This window comes from Dermacentor andersoni, chromosome 6, assembly GCF_023375885.2.
Source record: "Dermacentor andersoni chromosome 6, qqDerAnde1_hic_scaffold, whole genome shotgun sequence".
NCBI classification, from domain to species: Eukaryota; Metazoa; Arthropoda; class Arachnida; order Ixodida; family Ixodidae; genus Dermacentor; species Dermacentor andersoni.
In genome coordinates this window covers 23,111,869-23,133,778 of record NC_092819.1, presented here as the reverse complement: position 1 = coordinate 23,133,778, position 21,910 = coordinate 23,111,869, and the positions used below count along the sequence as shown (strand labels likewise).

Sequence of the window (21,910 nt, the reverse complement as noted above, 5' to 3'; positions counted from 1 at the left end):
AACTTGCATTGCTACGAACCGCTGGAAGTGTGTGCTACCGACACGCGTCGGAACAAAGCCCAAGAAACTTCTGTAACGGCTTTAGTGAAGCAGATGTGCATCTGCGCTTTTCTGTGGCATGTTGACGATCACGACGACAAAAACCTGCGCCGTAATTACTTTATCTTTGTTGTCAGTTGACACTAATGCACACAGACCCAAAACACAACCGTCAAACTTACACACCATGCTCCTAATTCAGCTTGTCTCGCAACAGAATGTGCTGCGAGAAAGACACAGGCCGTAAAATCTTCTCTTTTTTTAAAGGCAAGAGCAGCAGCGAGAGCTTCATGAGGGCGTTTGCTCTGACAACGTTGAAGCTTGAGGTACCAGCAGGGAGGAAGGAAATTTGTCACAGGGAGCATTACGTCACGCAGCAAACCTTGGCAAGCAAATGCTCTGTGAAGCCACAGTGGTGGCCCAACACGCGACCTCTTGCACTGAGATCACGTAGCACGAATTGCGATTGGCTGAGATGTTTGGTTCCCAGTAGCTGTGACACTAGATTTTATTTGGTGTGCATTTGTTCGGTTGCTCTGCCTTGACTCTGCCTGCAGACTGGGAACACCAAAACCAACCACACACTTTGACGTGATCACATGCTGGGCCGACTGGTTTGGCTTCAATCGTGTTGCGGTATGCTCCCTCCTATCTTGTTCTCTCCTCCATGCGAGGGGCATCATTCCCGATGCGCAGCGGCACCTGTATCGCATGCTGTGTCGACGGCGGCGACCACGGCGAACCAACGTGACTTCCAGAAAGATTCTTTGCGCAACTGGGAGGCAAGCCCGGGCTTACTGTGTGCGTTGCGATCGGAGTTCCGCGCGGGTTTTGGTATTTTATGATGGCAGCCGCAGAAGTCTTCAGCCGCAACGGCTGCATTAATAATGAAATGTTCATCGCTGAAGTTGGGCACATAGCACGCGAGTGATGCTATGCCGATGCTGCTGCAGGTTTTACCAAGTTCACAATACTCGTCGCAGTTGAGCCGACTGAACCACTAGGAGTCCTGCAATATCTTTTTAAAATATAAAAACATTGTAAGTTAAAGCGTATTCTGTTTTATTGCCATCTTTAGCACATTGCTTAATGTGACCATTAAGCGAAGGTTGGGCTGCCTTCGATCAACACACTAACCTAGCAACACTGCGCCACCGCAACTAAACATGCGACGACGTGCGGTAACTCGTGCATCGTTTGGGTGCGCGCCCTCTTTCTCCGTCGGGCGCGATGCGACGTTGAGTGAGCGCGGCACGTGCGGACGAATAGGTTATCAAAGCAATATCAACGGCCAGTGGTTGTACGAGAGTGGGCGCAGGCGGCTCCCATGTAAGTTATCTGTGCAGGTCTAGAGTTCCAGTAGGTCACTGTGCAAGGGACTCGGAGCCATACCAGACTTTGCTATCATGATCAATGCCAGGCAAAACTGCCAATTTAGACATCACATTAATGTCATATCAAGCAATCATGCAAATAACACAAAACATTGAATGCACACAGCTTGAGACTGCAATCGGGATGCCCCAGTGTGCACCATCTCTCGCAAGGCAGCCAAGTGCAGCCACTTTTTTATCCAAATTAGTACCAACATGTAATTTCGAAGCTGTAGAAGCTCTACCACACGTAACCAGATGACGATGGGTATAAAAGGGCATTTAGACCGCTCCGAGGTCAAAATTCTTTGTACCAGTCTAGCATATAAATAGAGCAGAAATATTGTTTTACTTATGAAACAATGCTGTAATAGTGAAATTAGAGTTGTTTGAAGAGATATCATGCCGCTGCTACAAGACAGACTGAATGGAAGCTTCACGGAAGGAATCAGAAGCGCCCAATGGCCAATCCACCCTTAATTCTGTGTACACAAACCCACAGCAAGGCCAGAGGGGACATGTCTCCCCTAGCGCAGCTCTCGTTACATTGACGCTTTTGTCCCTAGACCATTCGACAGCTGGTTACCTTAGAGACATCACACACACACACACGATTGCTGCCATCATAACAGGGCCAGATGAAGGATGAGTGCTTTCTTTTTCTCCATTTGTGGCTTCCCCACGGTACGTATCACCGACATGTTCATCCAAGATATTGCCAGCCCCCAAAGAAATTCTGTACCTTGCATTACGACTCAGCAAAATTGGCGGGCAGGTAGCAATTAAACGAGGTATGCCACTGCTGATAAAAAATATGCTGCGCATTTTTCCTGAGTGCTCACATGTGGCAGCTGCAGTGATCACAGCAGTGGAGCAAGCGTAAGTATTGTGGTGCCACGATGCATTTATCTCCTGCATACTGAAACCGAAGCTAGCTCATAGAAGCAAGTACATCTTCACTACTCGGGGAGCTCCGATGCTGGGCACTATTCTTTTTTTTCTAGGGTGTAACACAACAAAATGACATCGGAAATGTCATGCCAATACTCCTTTGAAACATGTGAAGTTGGTCATACAACAATCTGAGCTTGAATTGGCAGTAATGTCTTTATTAGCACTTTGTTACATTATTTTCTTATTCACAGACATTAAGATGTAGCAGGAAAAAAATTAATGTGAAATCTGCTTTCGGCAGCCACTACCGCACATATCGAAATAATCATTTTATACATCATGTAAAGCAGCCCTTTTATTGTCTACAACCATTCAATCATTTCATCGCTGCCTTACACACACCACAGTAAAAACAATAGAGCACAAGGGTGGTAACAGCTCCAGATAAACAGCTACAACTGAGCAACTTGAGGCAGGTTCCTTTCTTGATTGCCCAACCACACTGCAGTGACACAGCAAGAGCCCAGATTCACCCACTTCAATTAAACACTCATGAAAACAGAACAGCAGAATGTTGCCGCTGATGACACGGGAAAATTTACATTTCACCAAAAAAAATTTCTTTTCAAGGTCCATTTTTTCTTGTCCAACTCTGACAACAGGCTTCCTCCTCGCCAATGTTGCCGTCACAACGGCACATGCGTGCGCAACAGTTTCAATGACAGCACAGTCCTTGCTGTCAGCAAATTCTTAGGCCGGGGAGAAAGGAAAATAAATAGCACTTTATTACCTTTACTTCTGCAGACTTCACACGACACAAGCACGGAAAAAATGGTAAATTTCGCATGAAAGGTAGCAGAGAGAAACCAGTGGCATTCGACATTCTGCAAACGGTGATACAGTGGGGATTGCTCCTGCATGCTCTTCACCAATGCTCAGATCTAGAAAGGGAACGAGATACACAAGGTCAGAACAACACACCAACATAACAGCCAGCATGATGAAATGTGGTAACCAACATGCAATACACTGCTGCTTGAGAACTAGGTGAAAGTAACATATGGCAGCACGACACTTACCCCCTCAATGTCCTCATCGCCACTGACTTCATCGAACTCAATGTTGTCGTCTTCCTCTTCTTCACCAAAGTTGACAGTGTCGTTGATTTTCGCTGTAAGAAGATGCAGTGATTTAGATGTCTGCACAACACCAGTTAACCTCAACATGACGGCAGTGCACAAGATCAGAACAGTGCTACCATTAAAATCTCGGACTTCAAAGCAAATGACCCCACATGTGAAAGTATTCACACTGAAGAAAATTCTAAAGAAACAATTGTTCCACTGCAAGCTACAGTGGCAGTTCTATATCTTGCATTGAGAACACTTCCATCATTCACACAAATGAACACACCTTTTATTCAGGAGATCACTACACGCAACACAGGGGAGACTAGCGACTGCAGGCCCGTAAAGAAAGTTACAAGAGAAAAGTTATTACACTGGAACACTTTCCATTACCGAAATGTCTCATCAAAAGCCATGTGCCAATAGACTTCTGGACCACCACAGCTTATGTTCCCTTCTCTTTTCTATCCTGTAGTCCAATTCATAGCACAAACTTCTCACTTATTTACCTCTGTGCTGATTTAGGCACTAACAAGCTACCCTAAATGAGTTTAGGCTGGCAAAGCATCCTTTCAAAACAGTTTTAATTCATTTAACAGTAAAAGTGTGACTATTAGAGCAGAAAATGAAGGACTACTCTTCTTGTGCCAAGAAAATTGCAGAGTATTCTCTCACATTAAGGACATTTTGACACAAGAAAGCTTCTAAAAACTTGCCAGGCCTTCTTTACCAACAAACCACTTACTACACCCATTTGACACTGCCAAAATCCACAATTTCATGGCGAGGCAGTGCAGGAACTTCAGGATGGCATTGCCACTCTTAATTCCCTTTTGTATTTTTTGGCTTACTTTCACAATAACAGTGGCCACAATAGCTTAAGTTAGAAATAAGGCTTGGCTTAATGTTTCTATTAGCGTACATTTAAGACAGGTTTAGCGAAAGGGTATGAGCCAATGCTTCACAGTGAAGTTCTGGTTGCACTGCAGAGCAAAAAAATACAACCCAAAATGTTCCCAATCCCTGCAGCAGAAGCCACAAATGTTCACGAAGTTACTCAACAGACGCTGCCTAATTTTTTTTCAAACTGCCTGTGTTTAACTTTTGTCAGAACTGGGTCTTCAAACTTTTTAAAAGTGTTTGCTACACTGGAATGAAGAAACTGAAGTAATTTGTGAGTGCAACTCTGATATTTGAAGGTAGCTGCATGTGTTCCATTTAGTTAGCACTGCAATGAACTGAAGCAACAAGGAAAATCAGTACGCCTCTCAAGCTGCAGCTTACCGTGCTCTGGCAGTTCTCCGTAGGACTTTAGGTTTCGTGCTTCGTCTGGATTGTATTTGAGGATGACGTCTGCCTTGGCATCTTGGTAGTCCCGCAAACCCACTAAAATGATGTCACCCTGGTTTATCCAAACCTGCAACCAGCATTGCAAAAATCAATTCAACAATTCTTCATGTAAACTTTGTTGCCTTTTTCATCGCTTGGTATCCATATTATGTTGATTAATTGCTTGATTGATGAAATTCTTCCCTCCAACGCTACACAATGGCAACAACAGGCACTGCGGTGGGACAACTACAATAAATTATGGATAGCAAGGGGGGAGGGGTATTTGTAAGTGTCCACCTAATGGACATGTTCATTTTGTCCATTGCTGAAGTGCTGGTTAGGTAGGAATGCTCATCTCGTTGTGACGCGCACTGGCCAATCAGACCTTCAGCAGCAAACAAAATGAACATGTCCACTAGGTGAACACTTACGGAACACCCTCCCAGGTCTACTAAACATGCCCATAAGCTCAACTTGACTACAAGGGTGGTTGACCACTATTAAAAAGTGGTAACCAGTTGGGAAGCAAGCCAGTGGCCTTGTACCTCACAGATGACTGCGACAGCGGACTACCTGAGTTACGCACATATTTTAATGCTTTCCTAGTATCAATAATGTAAAGCAGGAAACTTGGCAACAGTTTCATGCAGTACTTCAAAGACTTTTGAACCAATAGTATCTATTAATGATGTAGATGCTATTACATGGTCAACTTCAATGGCCAACCAAGTGACAATCTATTGAGTGGATAGGGTTATGCAGATAAGTGTGAGGGATTTTAGTCAGCCTTGCAGTCTGCACTCATTTAAGCCTGCAGACAACCCTGGCATAAAGCAGGTTGGTGAAAGTTATGCAGTGAACACAAATGTTCCATTTTAATTTTTCTCCCCTTCATTTTCGCCATATGCTGGCGAAACTTCAGACACGAGGAAAAATAGAAAATGTCTTCATTTGAATATCGTGACATCAGAAGCATTTAGTTTTTTGGGTCTGCATATGCAGAATACAACTACAATCAGCAAAGAGTGCACTGCCACTCAAAAATTTAGAAAAATAAACGGAAGAGAAAAAGCACGAAGCAAACAGTACATGCAATGCAGAATCAACAGCTCACAAGAAAAACTATAATGTAGGGCCACAGAATTTTGGCTTTTTCACAATTTGTACATTACAAAAATTTGTGGGCAAGAATACAGCTACTGTCAGACTTGACCCGAACAGTGAAGATTCATTTCTAGTGGCTTAACAGCACTTATGTGTTAAAATGTGGACTGTACTGAGCAAGAATGAAATGTCTTGGAAGGACGATGTATTAAGCTAGCATATTTAAGGCACCCAACACTAAAAACAGTAATATATTCTCTATGGGGAAGCAATAAGGCACTTAATGCATGTTCAGGTTAAATACGACAGAGGCTGTACCTTGCCGTGCCTGCCAAAGGTACCAAAATACCTACAACTAGTAAAATAGGACACTGAAATACATGTCACAGAGCATGCACAGCACACACAGCTATACACCTTCGTATAACTTTTATACTTGCTTTTTTTCTCAGTTTTCCTCGAATGTGACACAGTCTCTTCATGCCATCAAAGCACATGGCCTCTAGCCGTCCGTTGCCAAGCATTTTGATAACTTGTGCATATTCTGTTAGAAACAAGGAAGCCACAAAACGGAAGTTGTTATACAAAAGCAAGAATGTTTGCTACTGGTCCAATGAAAAAGTATATTCAAATGACTACACCTTCCTAAGAATCGAAACTGTGAGTGACAAGATTGTTGAAGAAACACCAGTACACATAATGAAAAACAATTCTTCAAAACAAAGCTCTAAAAGTTGCTGGAGCCATTCTTTCAGAACGTAGGTAATCCAGAATGTTATTGCTGTATCAGCTGCATAATGTATAGCGGGAAGGAATGGCATATGCCACCTTCACATCAAGTCACAAGATAAAAGCAAGGGTTAAAGAAAACTGCTAAGTAAGATTGCAAAGAACAATTAGGCCTCAAACCCAACTCAAACCATGCAAAAAAGCTAGCACTAGTTCGAATTGGGCGATTTCAATAAGCCGAATTTACTACTATACTTAGTTACTGCCTATAATTATGCTGCTCACCAGATGCAAACTTTCACAGAACGGACAGTCTGCTTGTTCGTTAATGCTTACAAGCGACGCAGTAAATGACCGGGTAAGTGATCGCGCATATACTTTGTAGTAGGCGTGTGCAAAACCTTACCTTGGCCGTCCTCCTTGAAGACGAGTTCTCTCTTTTCAGTTTCATTTTCGTTCTTTCCTCTTCTCCTATTTTTACCTCCCTTTCCTACAAGCATCAAGAAAGGAATGTCAAGGCCCAAACATGACACAGCAGCTATTGGGGCTATGCGTCACTGAATTATGTGATCCATTACAGGCTATTAGCGTCGTACATTACACGAATTGTGAAAAGGATTTTGGTACCTAAACACTTTCGCTGCATTACTTATGATTTTACACTCCGTTTACGGTCGTCACAATGACACCACGGTGAAAGCAGTGCCCTACTATTCGATAAACATCGCAAATATAAATATCCCCAATATCTCACAAAACGCTTCGCACGGCTAAAAGAACGTGCACAGTGACAAAGTGACTGCGGAGTCTTTGCAGAAGTCAAAATTGGTGCAGCAAAGTATCATACATTCCTACTAGAGATAAGGGAAGCAGTCTCGCACCATTTGCGCTACTGCCTATACTTCAATACGTTTGTTTCGGTTCGAAACTTAACACAACCTTTATAACAGTACTGATATGCCTTCCCGCAACTACAGAAACTTGGAGTAGATTTTTTGCAAATAAAGTATAACGCTGTACGCATTACATCAGCGCCTGAAAGTACAACCATTGTGGGCCGCAGTCAGCCGCCTCACACTAACGCACGAGACTTAATACTACGGCGATTCAGCAAACAATTGAAAGCCGAGTACTCACCCTTGTTCTTCGGCATATCAGGAGTACTTAGTTGGCGTTTTTCACAATGAAATGCTCACAAATTTCGGAGACCTACTTGTGCAGCACGCAATATGGACGACGCACAAGCCCGGAAAAGATGGCGCTGCCTGCGGAGCCTCATTGTTGCTTATATTTGCTGTGCTATTTCGCATAAAGCACTGAAATCAGCGTCACCGCGTGATAAAAAATAAAATTCAAAGTACAATAATTTACACCGTAAATTGCCGTGTGGTTTCTGGGCATCTGCGTAGGTATTCTATAGAACTTATTCAAAATTTTTTTTGTGTTTGATCTGACCCAATTCTTGTTTTGGTTTTTGGTCTCTATGATGGATGGATGAATAGATGGATGAATAGATAGATGGATGGTGGCTATACCCTTTGTAACGGACGGCGGCTGGCGCCACCTAGCCTTTTTCTCCCCCTCCTATTTTATTATTATTTTTTGTGGCGCCGCAGTGGCGCCGCAGTACAAGGTTGTTAGTGCAGCCGGGCAGCGCGCAAGTGGAGTATTTAAACGCGCTCAGGGGCGGGGAAAGAGAGAAACTGAACTTCAGTTGCTTCAGTGCTCCGCCATAGACTCCGCAGCGAGCCGCATTCTGAGTTCTCGCTACGCGCGACTTTGCTGCCGAAACCACCGGTCAGACGTTGAAACTTTATATAAACGGTAATCCTAAGAAGTCAGGCACTCGGGATGACAATCAAGGCCGTCTGCGTATTGTCGGGCTCGGACAAAACCAAGGGGACCCTTCACTTCTCGCAGGAGGTGAGTGGCGCAGCGGGTGTGTTCGTTCATTTCATTCGCGCACATTCGTCATGTGCCAAAACAGGCGACTATGTGCCAAGAAGTACCTTTTTGCAACTATCGCAGCACGCATTGCTACCTTAATTATGTAGCTATCTGGCAATATATCTCATCCGTCTGGTACTACTTGTTATTTAATGGTCTAGGCGCCGGGGCTCTGCACACGGCACCATTACCTCGATCGTCGCATGTTTCCTTCTCGAGTGCTTCCGCGACTATCAAAAGTTACGAATGGCCTTAGGGCCACTCGAAAACAGCTACTTCGTTTATTAGTTTGTACACGGCGTTTTATTAATCGTGCGGCGGCGTTTTTTGCAGGGCGAGGGAAAGCCGGTTAAAGTTGTCGGCGAAGTAACTGGCCTTGGGAAAGGACTTCACGGGTTTCACATTCACGAGTTCGGCGATAACACTAACGGTAAGTTGAGTTGTTTCACACCAGTTAAGCCAATTTGGTTGATCACGGTTTCTTTCCACTTTTTGTGCCACTCTGTGTGCACGGCCAACCGCGCACACAGCGCATTTGTCCCACTGGGGCAGACCTGCTTCTAACAGGTGGTTTGTATCCTGCGTGTTATTGACGTGGTTTTTCTTTTGCAGGGTGTGTGAGTGCAGGTGCGCACTTCAACCCGCACAGCAAGGAGCATGGTGCACCGACTGATTCGAACAGGTGATTTGTCTGGAACTCGATGCATCAGGGCGTCGATGCGTTTGGTCAGCTCATTGAAATTTTCTTACTGCCTGCGCACTTATCCTTTAACAGGCATGTTGGAGACCTGGGCAATGTTGTTGCTGGCGACGACGGTGTTGCGAAGGTGAACATCGAGGACTGTGTAATTTCGCTTTGCGGAGCGCACAACATCATTGGACGATCTCTTGTGGTGAGTGTCAAATCCCCGGGACAGTTAATGCCTGCTTTTCACGCAGAAGTGTAGCACTTACCAATATCCCTTGTCAGCACTTGTTGCACTCAAATGTACAGGCTGGCACCACATCAATGTTTACTTGTTGTTCTCGCTCTGTAGTGAATGTGAATAATCCGTGAAACTTCTTTCTCTGCTGTGCAATTCATTGACTAGCAAATTCTTTAGCAGCAGTGATGTTTTTGTAGACAGTGTCACTATGCAACTCATGACAAATGCCAACAGGTTCACGCCGACCCAGACGACCTTGGAAAGGGAGGCCATGAACTGAGCAAGACTACAGGGAATGCGGGTGCCCGACTTGCCTGTGGTGTAGTTGGCATCACCAAGTAAGCCAACCAAATGGCACACATGATACTTCGTTCATGCATTCTCAACATGCAGACCAATAAACTTTCTTTTTCCCGAAGTGTCCCCCCGCTTCTTTTTGTGGCTTTATGCAACAGCCATTCTGCATCTTTGGCATGGTATTGCCTACTGCTAATGCGACTCAGATGCACTGTCATATATCAATTTGGCATTCTTGTAGCTAACATTGCTACCAATTCTGCAGTCGCTGTGCACACACTCCCAAGTTTGAAAAACCTGTGCATGCCCTAGCCTAGTATTCAGACTTGCTGCAAATGGTCCTCTACAATAACAGGGTGTCTACCAAGCTGACATTTCCTAATTCCCCGAGTGCATTTGCAAAATTCCCTGAGTTGCACAGAACTTAGTTTCATGTCAAGACGGGTTGTCGCCCGATGTTCCACTCTTTAGTAAGCATGTTAAAAAATTACAAAAACTATTTGATCCAGTTTGAATAGTAAGGAGCAGTGTGTATATTACTCAAAGAAAACAGAAGTGCGGAGCTAATAAAATGCACAGCGAATAACCTTATCTTTGAAAAATATGGTAAAACACTGCAAATTGAGTCAAACATTCTCAAATACAAATAAAAACGAGATGCATACAGAAGCAAATATATTCTAATATGAGATTTCTATTAACTCGTAGCAAGCTCATTGGTGTGAGGCCTGAACTTTGTTACAAGTGAGATTCTCTTAACATTTCCTGTCAACCTCAACTATCCCGACATATTCTCAGTCCACGCACAATGCCTCAGTGTTGCGTTTCACTGCTATAAAGAGTTTATTTTGGTTTGGATGAGGGACCCTTGCATCTTGGCGTCAGCCAACAGTTTGCTTTTTGAGCTCAAGCTCCTTCAAAGAAATGGCGGCACACTGCTGAAGAACTCCCCACCATCCCTACTCCCCACCCTCCCCAGACCCCCGAGCGATGGGAGACCTTGTTGTCCAGCCCCGACCTTCCGACCCAGCTCGCGCTGGCGGCTAGGGGCCAGGAACTGCTGGACGCACATGGGACCTGAGAAGGTTCCACCCCATCTGGTGCCAGTGCGCACCAACATTAACTAAGGGATCAGTATAAAAGTTGATTCTCTCCCTCTTCCTTTCCCATTCATTCCTCAATGCGTAGGTCCTTTGTGTTCTCGTACTCCTTTCGTCATGCGTTTGCCCCATGGACCATTTGAAGAATCCTCTTGGTCAGTTGTACAGTCAACGTCCGAAAAATCGGGCAGTTCGAAAAAATTAATGTCTGTCTTTTACTGCCCTCAAAGGCTGAAATCGCCACAGGCACATCCCAAAAAGCTCTGAAGGCATGCCAGTACACTTATTAAGCATATCGGTGCTCTTACTGTGACAGAAGATGGCGGGTGCACGCGTGTATAATTAAGGAATACATACTGTGTCCCGTGATAATTGACCCTTCCCACACTGGTTAGCTTCACTGCAATACTTTTGTGCATGCTTCACCACGTAACACTCCTGCACTGAGGCGAAGCTGACTTTAGAGAACTGGCTTAATAAATAGCGAACGTCGAAGCAGCTAGGCATAGCGTTGCCGCAGTGGTGGCTACGGCTGCCAACGGATCTGTGTGCGAGTGTGCCGGTTCGAGCTAGGCGGCAAAAACTCGAGGAGAGTGTGTTGGGAGGCTGGTTGGTAAGGTGTGTGTGTGTGTGTGTGTGTGTGTGTGTGTGTGTGTGTGTGTGTGTGTGTGTGTGTGTGTGTGTGTGTGTGTGTGCGAGCGTGCGCGCGCGCGCGCGCGCGCGCTTAAACTGCGCTAGGGACGAAACACCGAAGTAGATCAAGACGGGACTAACGCAGTTGTGTTCGTAGTTTCGTTCTGCATCTACCTCGGTGTCTCGTCCCTAGCACAGTTTCAGTTAACAAAAAAGGTAATCATTATGGCGGCGGTGGTGGTGGCTTTGATTAATGCCGTTTCGGACCTGCGGTCACGGCAAAAAGTCCGGAAAATCGGACGGCGAAGGGTTCTCGCGTTCGAAATTTCAGACGTTCTTATACAGTGACTGTATAGGGTGGTGCCGCGAAGCCGTCCGAATTATCGGGCGTCCGGAAAGTCGGTCCTTGATACACTGGGAACTCCTCCAGCGGATGAAACGGCGTCGAAGAGGATTCGTTACGATTCCTCTCTGTCACTTGAGCCAGCAGTACCGCGACTTCCGTTCCCTTTCAACAAGATTACTGCTAATTTTCCGGTGGAAGCAGAAATTCTCGGAGTTATCCCTAAGAATTCTCGGTTTTCCCGGTTGGTATAGACACCCTGAATAATCGGCCTCCTTCAATTACAATGCCTCCAGAGTGCTGCCCCTCAAGGAAGCTACAATTGTGTACTAGGTAGCGAGAACAGTAAACATTGCTAGCTGAAGTCTTTACTTAGCATGTTGTGCTTCAGTAGATATTCAGCACATTTTTGCTGTCTATTCTCATCAGGTGCATGCTGGCTTTGCCGAATTGCAACAGCTTGGCTGCCAGTCTTTGTGCACCTAACTTAAGCAGACATCTAAGCAACATTAGGCTACACTACGTGACATGCTTCGACTATTCCAATTTTCTTGCGCAGCATATGATGCTTATTAGCAGCCAAAACATCAGTTCTATCTTCACATGTTGCTAACAAAGCATCATCACTTTTGAGCTTTTCTTTCACATACAAACAGCAAAAAATACAGAAATAGACATTAGTGCGAAACTAACACAAGGTCAGTTCAAATTAATAAAAGGTTTCACATTTTTGTAATGTTACAGTAATAGGTCAATAGAAGTAAGGTGAACACTTTTTTCAGAGGAAGAAAAATTGTCAGTTTTACGCAAAGGAAGAGCATTGAAAGCGATAGCATGGTTTAGCGTTGCACTGAAGGTGTCTTGGAAGGCTGGCATGATGAGCGTGCCAGTAGCATGGCAGGTGTCGCCCCTCGATGGCGCACGAGATGGGTTTACTGGAGAACACACAGATGCAGCTCCGCGCAAACGTGTCGGCGCTCTGCATTCCAATTTGACCTTGGCTGAGCTTAAAGGTCAGATTTACAGAACCAGGTGTTTTCTGGGCTTGTACCTGGAGAGCTCCAATATGGTCAGTCTTTCCCGAAAAGTGGGAAATTTGTCATGCAGAGCAAGATTGCAAGCTTTCCTCAAGCAAAGCTTATATTAGCTTACAAATTTCAATGGCGGTGTCGTGGTCGCACAAAAAAAACAGTTGCTCCTGGAGCAGTGCAGTTGCGATAAAGGTTAGTTGATCAGTTGACAGCTGCGCTGGCACCGGAGCGCGAGTCATTAGAGAGTTTTAGATGAAGGAGATGCAAGCGTTGGGGCCCCCTAGTGCTTGGGGCAACCAGTACTGCGCATGCGCAGTATTGTGGCCCCAAGTGCTAGGGGGCCCCAAAGTTTGCGTCGCCCTAATCTAAAACTCTCCATTAGCAAGGATTCCAGCTACATAGGTGCGCATTCACGCAATGTGCACAACCGGATCCTTTTAAACTCTGCCAGAGAGGGAAAGGGTAAGAAAGGGTTTCGCGCTCGCTTCGTTTACATTCAGTTCCATCTTGAAAAACGGATGGGGCGGCCACATGTAGTGCGTTTCCTCGAGGAACTGACAGTCTTCGACAAGCGGCAACAAGAACTCACCCGTCAAAGGGCTCGCCGCCGATCCAGCCCGAGCCTCGGCAACCAGACTGTAACGACAACATTCCGAACTGAGAGAAGCGGGAGGCCCAAGCAATCCGGCAGTTTTACATGTGGGTTACTTAACCGTGACAAAGGTCAGGTGCATGCACATTTTCCTGTAGGGAGAGGGTTGCTCTTTATTTTTCATCAGTTTGCACAATGAATCTGACAGACTGTTGCTGGTGCTGTGTCACATCTTCGTGATGCTTTTTAAAAATGACACCTATCATAATGCCGCAAGATAGAACAAGAAGTTGCTGAAGACAATGTGTGCAAATGCTTGTTTCTTGTACAGAAGACCAGAAATGCATTCCATTTCAGCAGCAAATCAGTTCATAAAAGAAATGCACCCACTTGCACACATGCTGAATTATGACAAGGCAAAATAAGTATAGGACGCTAGGAAGTCAACAATGTATCAAAGTGTTTATTGTTTAGCAATCTCATCAAACAAATGCTTCAGAGGAAAGATCACATCAATACAGGTCTAACCAACTATGAAGACATGCTAGCAAGGAAGCGCTCAAAAGGTTAGAAGGTTTAAGTATCATGTCCATCAAAGGAGTTCTACTTTACATCATAGGTACGAATGCATTTCTGCATCCTAGTGTGGGCATACCTTAGAAGAGAATTGTAAAAGGAAGGACGAGCCTAAAGAATTTGTCAAGACGTATACTTATCGATTTTGCTCTCGGTGATGTTCCCTGGTGTACCACAAAAACATTCAGTACAGCATCCATACTGCTGCTAAAGATTTTATGCAATTGAAAAAGCCTGAAAGTAGTTCAGGGAAGAAGCATTCGAGAAAACTACACATGAGCCACAACACAGATTAAAAACAAAAACATGTTTCGAAGTGTCAACATACACAAGACTGTGGTCGAAATGTGAAGTGGCATCAGACATCCAAGCCTTGTCAACCTGGACGGCCATTAGCACTGGAATGAGGCTACGGCAAGTGCTTAGTGCCATATTACATGCTTCCAGTTCAACAAGGTGCATGATTTGAAGCACTGCAGAAGAAGCAGAAATATTGTGATGCACATACTGTGCCATCTTGATGCATTGAAATAGCTATGTAAAAGTCTTCCTACACTGTTTTCCCATTTTCACAAGTGAATTGTGCTACCAGCACTAACTTAACTGCTACCTCCTCTTCAGTAGTTCTCACATATAAGGTTCCTTGAACTCCAATACAAATTGTTGGCACTTTCTCCCAGTTTGCTGCCTTATTCACATCTAAGCTGCCACTTCTTAGCATACTACTATTCAACTGGCAGCTGTGTTTTCACTCAAGGCTACAGTTAAAACCACCACAAGTTCACATTTAAAGCATAAAATATGAAAACCTGTTACAATGTCACTACTTCTATATATGCCTCTATGAACATAACACGTGTGAGAGAACAAACTTTTTAATTTCAGAAATTTAAGACAGCGCACTGAATTGTGAGGAGCAACAGTGCAAACTAATCGGGGTATCAAGACGTGACAACCAATGTGGGTATCCCTAGCTGCTCTTCTGGACAGAAAAGCAAAGTAGCTTTAGATTTGATTGGTGCCGAGAAAACAAAACACGCAACTTGTCTCACAAGCTAGAAATTCCGCTACTTCTGCAGGCACTGTGGCCACATGGCTGATGTTAGCAGCAGAACTTGAGGCAGCCATCACAATTGAATACAAGCACTTCAGTGCAGATATTTACAACCATGATGTACCTACACTGTGAAGAGCAGGCCGTTTGTCGTGGGAGTGATAGCTCTAAAACTCGCTGCCTGTGCCCCCAACTACTGTGCAGCAGAGAGGGGTATGAATGCAAAAGCTGTTCGTACTCAATACATCTCGTTGCATACAATGACCAAGTGCCTAACATTCATCTACCTGTGAAAAACATAGGCAGTCTCACCAAGTTGGAAGAGCAGTCATCACTGTTGTTTCATTATAAGCATTAGACATCTTTTAGAGCACAACCCACTGAAAGCAACGTCATGTTCAATCACAGAGTTTGGCTTCTGGTGTCGGACACAGTCTTCAAAACAAAGTATGCCAGCAAAGTGTGAATGCTTTTCATGTCTACAGTGTAGACAATGCACAACAACTTCTGTTGGAACTATAGACAACACAATATTACATGCACTAAGTGCGGTTCAAAAACAAAAAGACTGCACACGCATAATGTTGCATATAGTGCCAAGATGACCCAATTTAAAAAAAGAACATAATCACTGTGCTTTTCAATGTACACCGAAATGAGACGTACAAAGCAATGAACTGATTGATGAAAAGAGAAAACAGAAAACACATGGTACGATACGGTGTCCAATACAACATGCAACGTGTCTGAAAGATGGCCGTTTCAACTGTCGCAACATGAACCTGTTGGAAATCTGCTGGATGTGGTTGCCAGTATGGCTGGTGGTACAAGGAATCACACCACGAGCCTTCTGCTTCAGCACTGCCGCCCATCAAGCTCAAAAGCAGTTGCATGCATATACTGTAGGCATGTGAACAGACGTCACTGTCATCTCTTCTATGTCAATTAAAAAGGCACAGTAAAACATTTTCTTTTGCCAAAAGATTTAAGCCAACACATTTGTGCAGTTCGAACAGTGTAAATGGAAGCTGTCGCACCTGGTTTGTGAACTAGATATGTTCAAAGAGAGCAAAAAGGTAAAGGTGTTGAGGTGCTTGCACTAGGTCTCATCTCTGCCACTTCAAGCTTTTCCATTCCATAACACACTGTACTAGGTGCACTTCGTGCCAAACTGTTCAGTCTTTGCACAACATCCACGACACAAGTACACATGAAAGGAAAGGCAGGTTCAGCAAACAAATTGGGAAGAGAAAGTTCGTAGATGAAAAACTGCACCTGCTGAACACCTGGCAATACCATTTGACCAGTACGCTAAACTACTACAGAAAACAGAAAAATGCCGCAGCTAGAAACAATTAAGTCGTTTTAAGAATGTCTGTACACACTAAATATAACTTTCACTATGCTTTCTTCTCTTTCTAGCACACCGTAGAACACAAAAGGTGCTGCACATGGCTACCAAATGGATACTACAATTTCTACCAACAGAGATCCAGATAAATGCAGCCCATGCTGATGCAAGCAAAGAGGTGCATGCCAATTGCATTCGTCTCACTCGCCAACACAACTGCCAGCCTTTCTGGACTTGGCAAACTGGTCAAGAACACAAGCTTCACAATACAATCAACTACAGCGGATCACACTTGCAACAAATTATGCCGAGGTGCTACACAGGTAACACAGCTCTTGCAGGTCCCTGTTCAGAAACCATGCAAAACTATCCATGCAGGGGAACAAGGTAAGGTTCCTGAAGGAGTAAAACAACTCAAAATTAATAGAAAAAAAATCAATCTTTGCCTATAAAAGATCCGATGGCACATAACCTTAGGTACTTCAGTGACAAAAGAAACAACACATGATTCATGTACGACACAGATATACACACACACACATATATATATATATATAATTATATGCTATAGGGTATCAAGGTGGAACTAAACGAGTTATTCTCCAGCAACTAATTAGTTCCTCAGGTCAAAAACAAGAGACTTAATACAGCAATACACTTCTACATGCCACTAAGCAAACTTGCGCACAGAGGCACTTTCCGAGCTCTTTGAAGTCCAGGCGGTTTCTTTTGCCTGCTTGTTTCAAACAATCTGCAGCATTTCATAACCCTGCACTGTTCCATGCAAGTCCTTGCAGAGGCCTGTCTCTTTCAAACAGAAGCGCACGCAAATGCAAGTGCTCGAACAGCTACTCGGTGACAATGAATAACAAAAAAGCAAGTACACACGCAAGAACATAATGGGTTCCAGATGGCCAACGGATGCGCGCTGAACTCCATACCGACGAGTCCGAGGAAGCTGTCACTGAATGTGTGCAAAAGGCAACAGAGTCGATGTCTTTTCTTTGTTTGTGTGTTTTCCCTTCTCTGGAAGAATCAGGGGCCCGTCAGACCTCTGTGGATGAGTGGTGCCGTGCCTTGTTTGCTCGTCTCCTAGCCAGTTCTGATGCCGCAACGGGCTCCAGATTTGGGGGCTTGGGGTAGTTGTTGATGGCTCTGAATGTGGCTGCCATGGCACCCTGCAACACAAGGAGAGATCCAGCTTTCTAAATTCCAAAGATATACACACTGAATACTTAAAAAGCATGTTAAAAAACAAAACTTGGAAGAAAGAAAAGAGGAACAATCCGACTTAGAATGCCTTTACACTCTCATTTATTCCATACTTCTCAGGCAAAAAAAGAGCCAACAAAAAGCAGGACACTACGGAGGCGGACACAGTTTGCTCCTTTCATTCCTAGCCAATGGAAATGTGCACTATGCGAGAACCGGCACTTCACTTTTGCCCAAATGAGATCGCAGCGGCTAACATAGAGTCCATAATGGCAAAACACAATACCATAAGTCTGCAGTAACAATGTGTCATTATTCATTGGGCTGTGGCTTCTAAAGTGGCATCTACCTAACACTCCCCCCTTGCAAACTGATCTCTCAACATGTGACCGCCACTGTGACCATTAAGCCACGAAATGACAAGCGGAGCGTTAGCTAATTTTAGAGAATTTATCCGCTAGGGACAAACTGAGCAAAGCATGTCCATTCTTCGTAGCAGCTAGGTGCACCACCCCAGATTTTTCTCTTGAAACTCACACATGCGCACAAGGGTCAGGCAAACAGCATATCTCGCTCAAGTATCTGGGCCCTTGACAACATGAAAATACAGACCTTAAGCCAGCATAACCTAACGCAACGAAAGCCAACCAGGTCAATTTTAACCCACAACATAAACTCTGTGCTAGATGAGAAAAGCACGCCATGGATGAATATTACTTGAAAATCATTGTTCAATACTAGCTCTCCGCTTGATGGCAGCTTCCCATCATGAGAGTGACTGACCATCGCAACCCACAGTTACAAATGAAAATGAGAAGCAAGAGACAAACCTTCACCAGATGAGGCTCCTGATGGGAAAGCCTGCTGACTGGAAGATTGTTCTTGTTCACAATCCAGGCATGTCCCAAGACATCAGCTGCCCTGTATCTTTGCTTTGGGTCCACATGCAGCATTTTCTGGACTAGATGCTGCATACAAGATATAATCCCAGTTAACAACGAATATGCAGTGCAGATGTGCCTCGTTTGGTTTTGAACACTGAAACGAGCCAAAACAATGCACCTTTGCCGGACTCGAGATATTGGCCCAGTTTCCCGACATTAGGTCAAACCTCCCTTCTCCAATCCGGGCCAATATGTGGTTTGGCGTGTCGTTCGGTCCATTCGCAAAGGGCGTATGCCTGTCGAGAAATAGAGGTACATAAGCATAACTGCTGGAGCTACAAAGTACTAATAACAAGACAGGGCAATAGTGAATGCTCATAATGTTGCAAAGCGAGCTCCATCGCAGCACATAATGCTATGGAAAAGATGGTGCCTTGCAAACTACTCAAGCTAAGCTGCTATGTTGTTTTGCAGCGTTATGCACAAAGAACGAGCTTGCCTGTCGAATTTTGAATGCTCCGTTCCTGCTAAATTTCATAAAAAAAATTAAATTATGGTGTTTTACGTGCCAAAACCACTTTCTGGTTATGAGGCACGCCGTAGTGGAGGACTCTGGAAATTTTGACCACCTGGGCTTCTTTAACGTGCACTTAAATCTAAGTACACGGGTGTCTTCGCATTTCGCCTCCATCGAAATGCGGCCGCCGTGGCCAGGATTCGATCCCGTAAACTCGTGCTCAGCAGCCCAACACCATAGCCACTGAGCAGCCACGGCGGGTCTGCTAAATTTCATGTCACTCAACTAAAACATAGTTTAATCAAAGAAATTCAAGGTGTGGATACTCTTGAGGCTTTCACTCCCTTGCACCTGAAATGCTCATTCTGGATATTCAAAACCTAAAAAACCTACTTTCTCTTTTTTTCCCCTTTCCTCCATCCCTCTCTCTTCTTTCTGGTTCTTGTGCCCCTAGAGCTAGCATAATGTCAGGCTGTACTTGATCCCACATACAGGCATTTACTTCATAAATGGATTAGTAAAAAGAAAAAATTACAGCATCACCCTAATTTGAAGGCAGTGGGTACTTATGCAAGGCTTTATTTAGTATTACAGACTATAAGAACATAAGAAAGGGACAAGGTGAGCGCTTTATTTAGTAATGCTCCATCAAGGAGTTAAACTGCACAACCACATCTGCAACTTGTTTCCACACATAGCTGGCAAGCACAATTACTTGAAGCAGTTACAAGAAGACTACAACTAAATGCAATAGGTGAAATCTGGGCACAGACAAGCCCTAGGCAGACCTAACAAAAATGGTAGCTACGACATACTTCCAGCATCTGTGGTACGCAAGGGCATGGCCTTCATGATTGCTTTCTTTTAATCTGAGGAAGCTGTCACTAAAGAATACAATATGAAAACAACATATTGACCTTTTAAGTAATTTTCACAAGCCTCGAATATCATGTAGGGCCTAGCTCTTGCAGTGACAAACTCTTGTGTTTTCTAGGTATTATGCATTTGCACAGCTTGTCATTTAAATTTGTTATCTGTCATGAATTTGTTCACATGAACACAAGCACTCAAAAACATTCAAGCAAGGCTGCAATATGCCTCAAAAAAGCACCACGTGTCTTTGGCATTGCAAACACTTGCAAGAGTTGCGCAACAGGCAAAGTGGTGGGTCAGCGCTTTGGCCACCATCCCACATGCAATGTCACTGAAACACAATTGGAAGGTTACTTGTGGTACGAAGAGAGTGACCACGTTATCTTTTCGTCCATTTTTTTTTTCTTTACCATGTTATCTCTACAGTTCAATAGAATGTAACAATTACTTTGCCCCATGCTTTCTCTGGCTTCATTATCTGTCACTTCCTATGATTGTGACTAAACTCTGTCAAGAGACTCACCCCGCCAGCATGGTGTACAACAGCACACCCATGCTCCAGATGTCGCAGGCCTCATCATAGCCCTGCTTCTTGAGCACTTCGGGAGCCACGAAGTTGGCCGTATAGCACGGAGTCATAAGGAGTCCATTCTCAGCACGCATCTGCTTTGCAAAACCAAAGTCGCAAATGCGCAGGCTCTCTGGACTACCACTTTCGTCTGCATACATGATGTTCGATGGCTTTAAGTCACGGTGAACCACCTGCAACATTGGTCAACAAAGCACTGATTAGCTGCCTAGTGAGCTTGGCAGCATGGAACTTGCTAGTGTTTTACTGAACGACAGGAACCAGCAAAGTGCACCTTCTTTTATTGCAGTTAAAATAAGAGTGCATATACCCAGTACAATGATCAGAAGAAGTACACATAATGCTGTATTGTCATATACATAAGCCATACAAGAACTGCAATAGACAAATTTCAAGACAAGTTTCACTAAGCCGCCACTTCCATAAAGCATGCCATTAGTATAGCAATCCTCAGCGGGCTGAAGGACAACTCTGGTAAGAAGCGTGTTGTGTTTGAACCACGACGGATACGCTCAAGATCAAATGGCAGGGAGGTAATAACGGAGATTCTACCATAGGAGTGGAGCTGAGGAGATACACCCCCAGCTTCCCCCTAAGATTCACAGGAAAAACCCAGTGGCATTCTCATCAGTATTGTGCTCAACGCTGCCTTGAACCCAAGTAAAATAGGAAAAGTAGGGAGGAGTGGTGTCCTCATGGTGCCAGCAGGGCTGCTCCACATGAGCAGTGAATATGGTGAAGTTTGTCTGTTACAGGAAGCAGATGCAAGGTTGAAAGGCCAACTGTAACAAAATTTCACTTAGGCTAAACTGCTTATAAATGCTTAGCATATACTATGCATCTAATCATAGCAAAGGCACTGGGCTGGTAATTGTGTAATTTTATTATTAGCAGTCTTTAAATAGCACCTAAGCAGATTACACGCGCACCTGGCGATAAGCGGTAGCAATAGCAAAATGGTGAAATTTTGAGAACTGTACACAACAGCTGGTGCTGATCTCTCATTTGCGCCTAGGTACACAGGTGCGTTGCTTGCTCAACATGTGCAAGTTGACGTGTGTCTCTCTCGGCGTGCTTTCTCATTGCGCAAGTGGTTCGAGCATGTTGCACGATTACCGATGCATTGCATGGCCGTCGGGTGCTTGAACACGTACTGGAACATGAGCAATTGCTGTGCAGTACACAACGCCGAGTAGAGGGATACCAAAGACCTATTTTCTGTTCCAGTTTTCAGAGCGCAAGCGTGCACAGCGCCGCAGCAGGCAAGTCTGATGTGGACCAGCCAACGGGTACAAAGCATGTAAGCTGCAGTTGACGAGAAGCTGCAAAAGGTATATTTCAACAGCACAGTCACTTACCTATGGAATATCTGCTTGACAAATACTTT

General features: G+C 44.4%; 3 protein-coding genes across 3 annotated transcripts in view; 1 reads left to right on the top strand and 2 right to left on the bottom strand.

The window, feature by feature from the left end:
- Positions 1-2,500: 2,500 nt before the first annotated feature.
- eIF1A (eukaryotic translation initiation factor 1A) lies at positions 2,501-7,860 on the bottom strand. The gene is made up of 6 exons (XM_050170077.3): positions 7,736-7,860; positions 7,005-7,088; positions 6,310-6,413; positions 4,718-4,850; positions 3,386-3,477; positions 2,501-3,247 (listed from the first exon to the last, which is right to left on the bottom strand). The coding sequence occupies exons 1-6, from the start codon at positions 7,749-7,751 to the stop codon at positions 3,242-3,244; spliced, it is 435 nt and encodes a 144-aa protein (XP_050026034.1). The 5' UTR covers positions 7,752-7,860; the 3' UTR covers positions 2,501-3,241.
- Positions 7,861-8,237: 377 nt separating this feature from the next.
- Positions 8,238-9,894, top strand: Sod1 (Superoxide dismutase 1). Its single transcript, XM_050170075.3, has 5 exons — positions 8,238-8,521; positions 8,879-8,975; positions 9,158-9,227; positions 9,321-9,438; positions 9,706-9,894. Exons 1-5 carry the CDS (start codon positions 8,450-8,452, stop codon positions 9,811-9,813), a joined length of 465 nt encoding a protein of 154 aa, XP_050026032.1. The 5' UTR covers positions 8,238-8,449; the 3' UTR covers positions 9,814-9,894.
- Positions 9,895-13,910: 4,016 nt separating this feature from the next.
- S6kII (Ribosomal protein S6 kinase II) overlaps positions 13,911-21,910 on the bottom strand; it is a 30,875-nt gene continuing 22,875 nt past the window's right edge. Inside the window, exons 16-19 of the mRNA XM_050170070.3 lie at positions 20,458-20,696; positions 18,723-18,840; positions 18,491-18,628; positions 13,911-17,626 (exon numbers count right to left, since the gene is read on the bottom strand). Of these exons, the coding sequence (XP_050026027.1) occupies positions 17,495-17,626; positions 18,491-18,628; positions 18,723-18,840; positions 20,458-20,696 (627 nt within the window). The 3' untranslated portion in view covers positions 13,911-17,494. The remainder of the gene's footprint in view (positions 17,627-18,490; positions 18,629-18,722; positions 18,841-20,457; positions 20,697-21,910) is intronic.

Bases quoted from the DNA above. Each gene is read 5' to 3' on its own strand.
- eIF1A (XM_050170077.3), bottom strand. The intron at 6,414-7,004 runs GTAAGGTTTTGC...TGTTTCTAACAG, and splicing joins CTTCAAGGAGGACGGCCAAG to AATATGCACAAGTTATCAAA. The intron at 4,851-6,309 runs GCAAGTATAAAA...TGCTGGTTGCAG, and splicing joins GAGGAAAACTGAGAAAAAAA to GTTTGGATAAACCAGGGTGA.
- Sod1 (XM_050170075.3), top strand. From the start codon at position 8,450: ATGACAATCAAGGCCGTCTGCGTATTGTCGGGCTCGGACAAAACCAAG. The intron at 8,976-9,157 runs GTAAGTTGAGTT...TTTCTTTTGCAG, and splicing joins GTTCGGCGATAACACTAACG to GGTGTGTGAGTGCAGGTGCG. The intron at 9,439-9,705 runs GTGAGTGTCAAA...AAATGCCAACAG, and splicing joins TCATTGGACGATCTCTTGTG to GTTCACGCCGACCCAGACGA.